This window comes from Penaeus monodon, chromosome 2 (genome assembly GCF_015228065.2).
Source record: "Penaeus monodon isolate SGIC_2016 chromosome 2, NSTDA_Pmon_1, whole genome shotgun sequence".
In the NCBI taxonomy this organism is placed as follows: domain Eukaryota; kingdom Metazoa; phylum Arthropoda; class Malacostraca; order Decapoda; family Penaeidae; genus Penaeus; species Penaeus monodon.
In genome coordinates this window covers 23,687,681-23,692,680 of record NC_051387.1, presented here as the reverse complement: position 1 = coordinate 23,692,680, position 5,000 = coordinate 23,687,681, and the positions used below count along the sequence as shown (strand labels likewise).

The following is a 5,000-nucleotide window of genomic DNA, read 5'->3' as shown; positions in this document are numbered from 1 at the left end:
TGATCAAATGGGGAATGAAAAGTAGATTTAATTCGGTGTGATAACTTTATTTCTAGTCAGGAATATTATTCAGTGTACGTGCCGTATTTATAGATAAGTATATTACCCAAATTTACTTGTTTTTACCTCTTGAATACACTGTCCATTCCAAACCCAGACTATTATTCAAGGCTTTATTGCTATTGTAATACCACAAGGTAAAATAACAAATTATTTTTCTCTACAAAGAGCATTTCTCTGTATGGCGTCAAACCCTTCATAAGGCTTGAGGCAAGGCTTTTGCCATGTTTTTAACAAGTGCAAATATCAAGATATAATATATATCAACTACTCAACCACTTATAACATTGCAACTCTATGATGACAAGTGGCATTGATATCAAACATTGTCTTTTAAGTTTCATCCATTGATAGTTTTGTTTGTTTTTTCTCATTTGCAGAAGAACCAACGGAAATCGTGGGCCCAGTAAGTATTATATAGCCTTAATCCAGTTTGCTGACGAATACTTTCTTTGGAATAATGTCCGCATCAACACCTCTTTGAAATCCTTCTCCCTCCTCGTGACACCGAAACAACCCCTTGCTCTCTACTCACAGACTCAGCCAGACCCCAACAGAGGCTCAGTAGGCGCTGCAGGAGCTCCAGGTGAACGAGGTCCTACTGGAAGTCCGGGCACCCCTGGCATTCCCGGCGACCCTGGCCCTCCTGGACCTATGCCCGACGTTAGTGGGACATTTTTCGCTCTGTATTTACATGATGAATTACTTTGTGTTTGCATATACTTAGTTTGAAATGGAGAATTCTAGACCGCAATTTTTCGATTGTGGCTTCCATAACTTGGCGCATGTCGTTTGCAGATCACACCATGGATATCTCAGCTCTCGCAGTCTCAAGGCGGAGAGAAAGGACCAGCCCTTTCCTATGAATTGCAGGCTCAAGTCGGTCCCATCGGCCCGAGAGGTCCCGCAGGTACGTAAAACTTATACGTTTATTGCAGGAGAATGAATGCGATAAATGTGCTGCCTTCTTTTGAAGCTGTTGATTAAGAGAATTATGTCCTATATCAAACTCAAATTAAACTACCAAGACAAAAGAATCAATTATCGGACCTTTGCTTTCAGGTAACCCCGGTCCCGCCGGTCCTCAGGGTTTCCAGGGTATGCGAGGCGAACCAGGTGATCCCGGACCTTCCGGCTCAACCGGTCCACCTGGTCCACGCGGTCTCCCTGGTATTCCTGGAAAAGACGTAAGTCGTTTCTCTAGACCGCAACAATATCCTGTTTGTCTCTATTTCCCTTGCCTCACTTCTGAAAACTTCACCTATAACGGCGTTGATATGTTTTGTAGGGAGAGAACGGCGACGATGGAGCTGCAGGTCCCCCAGGCGCTGTTGGCCCCCCTGGGCCTCGCGGTCTCCCCGGAATGCCTGGCCTCCCTGGCGTGAAGGGCCACCGTGGCTTCCCTGGTCTCGACGGTGCCAAGGGTGAACAGGGATCGTCTGGAGACAAGGGAGCCTCCGGTCCTCCTGGACAGCCTGGTCCTATCGGCCCCATGGTAAGACATCATCCCTGTTCGTCGCTGAACTTGCCCGCACCTTTCGTTCATGACGTTATTCTCTGCAAGTGATCGCTGAGGTGGCAGAGTAAAGTGACAAGGCATTTTTCTTCCCAGGGTGCTGCCGGTCCTCGAGGTGAACGTGGTCGGGAAGGTCCCCCTGGACCTCCTGGTCTGCGTGGTATTGATGGCATTGCAGGTCCCCCAGGCCCCCCCGGTGGCCCCGGTAAGCCCGGTCCCCCCGGCTTCCCTGGTAGCGCTGGCGCCAAGGGTGACCAGGGTGTGCAAGGCCCCAAGGGATCACAAGGTCTTCAAGGTCCACGAGGTAAGAAAATCCTCTCATCTAATATGGTAAAACTGTCTTGCCACACAGCAGAGTGTTTCCGTGTCTTTGGATGAAAGTCAACAATCACCCTTTCTTTGCAGGCGAGGCTGGTAAACCCGGCATCCCCGGAGAGGCAGGCCCCCAGGGACCCTCGGGCAAAGACGGACTTGTCGGAGAAAAGGGAGCTCCTGGAACCCAGGGAGATGCTGGTCCCCCCGGTTTCCCCGGAGCTCGAGGTCCCCCTGGCCTTCCTGGCAGTCCCGGTGTTCCTGGCGCCAAGGGCGAAAGGGTGGGTGTCGCCGTGTGGTTTGTCTGGCATCACTTGAAAGTAGCTGTGCTCCCCTTTGCTGCCGATGTAAGACTTACTAAATATCCCTTCCTCAGGGTCTGACTGGCGAACGAGGCTTCAAGGGAGAGTTCGGCATGAAGGGCGAAGGAGGAACCCCAGGCCCCCGAGGCCTCCCCGGCCCCCCCGGCTCCCCCGGCAAGAGAGGCAAGAGAGGCATGGTCGGTCCTGCTGGAGGCTTGGGCCCTCAGGGAGAACGAGGACCCCCTGGAGGCCGAGGTCTCCCAGGAGCTGACGGACCCCCTGGACCCAAGGGTGAGAATGTCTACCTGCATTCCGTTTTGTTTATCTATGTTAATGTAAATAAGCTTTGCCCATGTACTCATGGCCTTCCCAAACTTATTATCATGATTATTTTTATCATTGTTATTATTACCATCATTATCATCACTATCATCATTATCATTATTATCATGATTATGATTTGATTAGGTTCAACTATCATTATTATCGTTATTATCGTCATCATTATCTTTATCATTGTCAGTATCATCATTATCATTACTATCGTTTTTATGATTACTATCAGTTGCTAGTGTAGTTACTGTTAATATTATCATCATGATTTTAATAATACTACTGTGACATAAAACGTATAATCCGTTCGTTCTGACACTGCGCCTGATACGACGCCTCCCGCGTGGTGCGCGAGAGAAGCCTCAGTGACGAAGGAAGACTCTTTGCATTGCAGGCCAAAGCGGCGACCCCGGACCCCCTGGAAACCTTGGACAGAAGGGTCGCGAAGGAAACCCTGGTCCTTCTGGCATGCCTGGTCGACGCGGTCTGCGAGGCCCTGGAGGACTTTCAGGTCCCCCTGGCAAGACAGGACGACCCGGCGAGCGAGGTGCCCCCGGCGCTGACGGCAAACCTGGCGACCAAGGACCCCAGGGCATTCAGGGTCTCCCAGGCCCTATGGGAATGCCAGGAGCACAAGGACAGATCGTAAGTCATTACATGTCCTTTTTGTGTATTTGTCTTATATCTATATATATTTGGAAACAAGACTAGTGCAAAGCACAGTTGATTTCCAATGGGAACTTCGGTAACATAAAGTGACGGGACCACTTTGAATTTCAGGGCGAAACAGGAAAGGAAGGCTCCCCTGGAGAAACCGGTCCCACCGGCCCTCGAGGTGACCCTGGCAAGGATGGATCAGCTGGACCCATCGGTCAGCCCGGACCCACCGGTCCTGCCGGCGAGCGCGGTCCCCCTGGTCCCCCTGGCGCCCGCGGATTCCAAGGCCTCCCTGGCGCCCCTGGAAGTGACGGCACGGCCGGTAAGGACGGAGAGGCGGGTCTGCAAGGGCCTCGTGGTCTTCCTGGCGGCCCTGGCCTGCGCGGTACTCGAGGCTTCCCAGGAGAGCGAGGAGCTCAAGGTCCACCCGGAGAGAACGGAGCCCGAGGCGAGCCTGGTCTTCCTGGCCCCGACGGACCAGCAGGTCCACCAGGTCCATCTGGCCAAAAGGGTCATGCCGGTCCATCTGGTCTTGTTGTGAGTATCAGCGAAGATTTCAGCACAAATGTCGAAAACAGTAAACTCAGAACCCCACGCCGATATAGGACCCTGCATAACTAACAGCACCTTCTCGTTCTTAGGGTCTTCCTGGCGGTCGCGGTGCAGTTGGTCTGCCCGGAGAGAAAGGAGAGAGGGGAGGCATTGGAAGAGCCGGTCCTGAAGGTCCCCCAGGTCGCCAAGGTGACCAAGGTCCTCAGGGTGTCATGGGTCCCCCAGGTCCACCTGGAGAGCCAGCAGAAAAGGGAGACCCAGGTCCACCAGGTCCTCCTGGCGAGGCCGGTGCAAATGGCATGATGGGCGAGAGAGGTCCTCAGGGCCAGCAGGGTATCCAGGGCTTCCCAGGTCCTCTTGGACCTCCTGGCGTTGGAGGACCGAAGGGCCAGCGTGGTCTTCCCGGACAGAAGGGATCGCAAGGAAATCCTGGACCAGTGGGCCAGCCCGGCCCCACCGGTTCCCAGGGTCTGCCCGGCCTCAACGGTGCCAAGGGACAACGCGGAGAGAGCGGCCAACGAGGCGAACCTGGTCTCATGGGTCCACCTGGGCGACCTGGCACCGCCGGTACTCCTGTGAGTGTCGTTCATTTCATTTTGATTGACTTGCTACGTAGAACACCTGGAACCCAGGCCAGCACTGTTTAAGGATATTTTTACTGTCAACTGTTCCTTCTTCACAGGGATCTGCAGGAGAACCGGGTCCACCTGGTCTGGCTGGCAACCCTGGCATCAAGGGCTCTCCTGGAGACACAGGACGCCCTGGCCTTCCAGGTCCATCTGGTCAGCCTGGTGCCCCTGGACCCGAGGGTCCCAAGGGTGAGGCCGGTCCCCAGGGCCGTATTGGTCAAGTTGGAAAGCCTGGTCCTCCTGGACCTTCAGGAGAACGTGGCCTTCCTGGTCTACCTGGCCCACCTGGCCCACCTGGTCTCCGTGGACAAACCGGTGCTCGGGTAAATAGCAATTCATTTCAAACTCGCCGATACATGCTTGTGTATTTGACTTGTAAAGCTAGACAGCGCGGTAATCCATTCTATCATATATGATGGACACTAGTTGAATTAACAAAAACTCTTAACAGGGAGAACCTGGTGCAGAAGGAAAGCGTGGCGCTGAAGGTCCCGTCGGCCCACCTGGTCTCACTGGTCCCCCCGGCGCCATCGGCCCGACCGGCGACACTGGCGCCCCTGGTTCAGATGGCAAGCCCGGACCGCCCGGTATCTCTGGACGCACAGGTGACAAAGGACCACCCGGATCCCCTGGACAAAC

General features: G+C 53.8%; 1 protein-coding gene across 1 annotated transcript in view; it reads left to right on the top strand.

Annotated features, from left to right (window-relative positions):
- Positions 1 to 5,000, top strand: part of LOC119581905 (collagen alpha-1(I) chain-like) — a 20,050-nt gene that overhangs the window by 12,598 nt on the left and 2,452 nt on the right. The window contains 13 exon segments of the mRNA XM_037930072.1: positions 441 to 466; positions 598 to 723; positions 859 to 970; positions 1,123 to 1,247; positions 1,349 to 1,555; positions 1,673 to 1,880; positions 1,982 to 2,169; positions 2,265 to 2,481; positions 2,918 to 3,168; positions 3,304 to 3,717; positions 3,822 to 4,307; positions 4,415 to 4,684; positions 4,813 to 5,000. The exon segment at positions 4,813 to 5,000 is cut by the window's right edge and continues 28 nt beyond it. Of these exon segments, the coding sequence (XP_037786000.1) occupies positions 441 to 466; positions 598 to 723; positions 859 to 970; positions 1,123 to 1,247; positions 1,349 to 1,555; positions 1,673 to 1,880; positions 1,982 to 2,169; positions 2,265 to 2,481; positions 2,918 to 3,168; positions 3,304 to 3,717; positions 3,822 to 4,307; positions 4,415 to 4,684; positions 4,813 to 5,000 (2,818 nt within the window).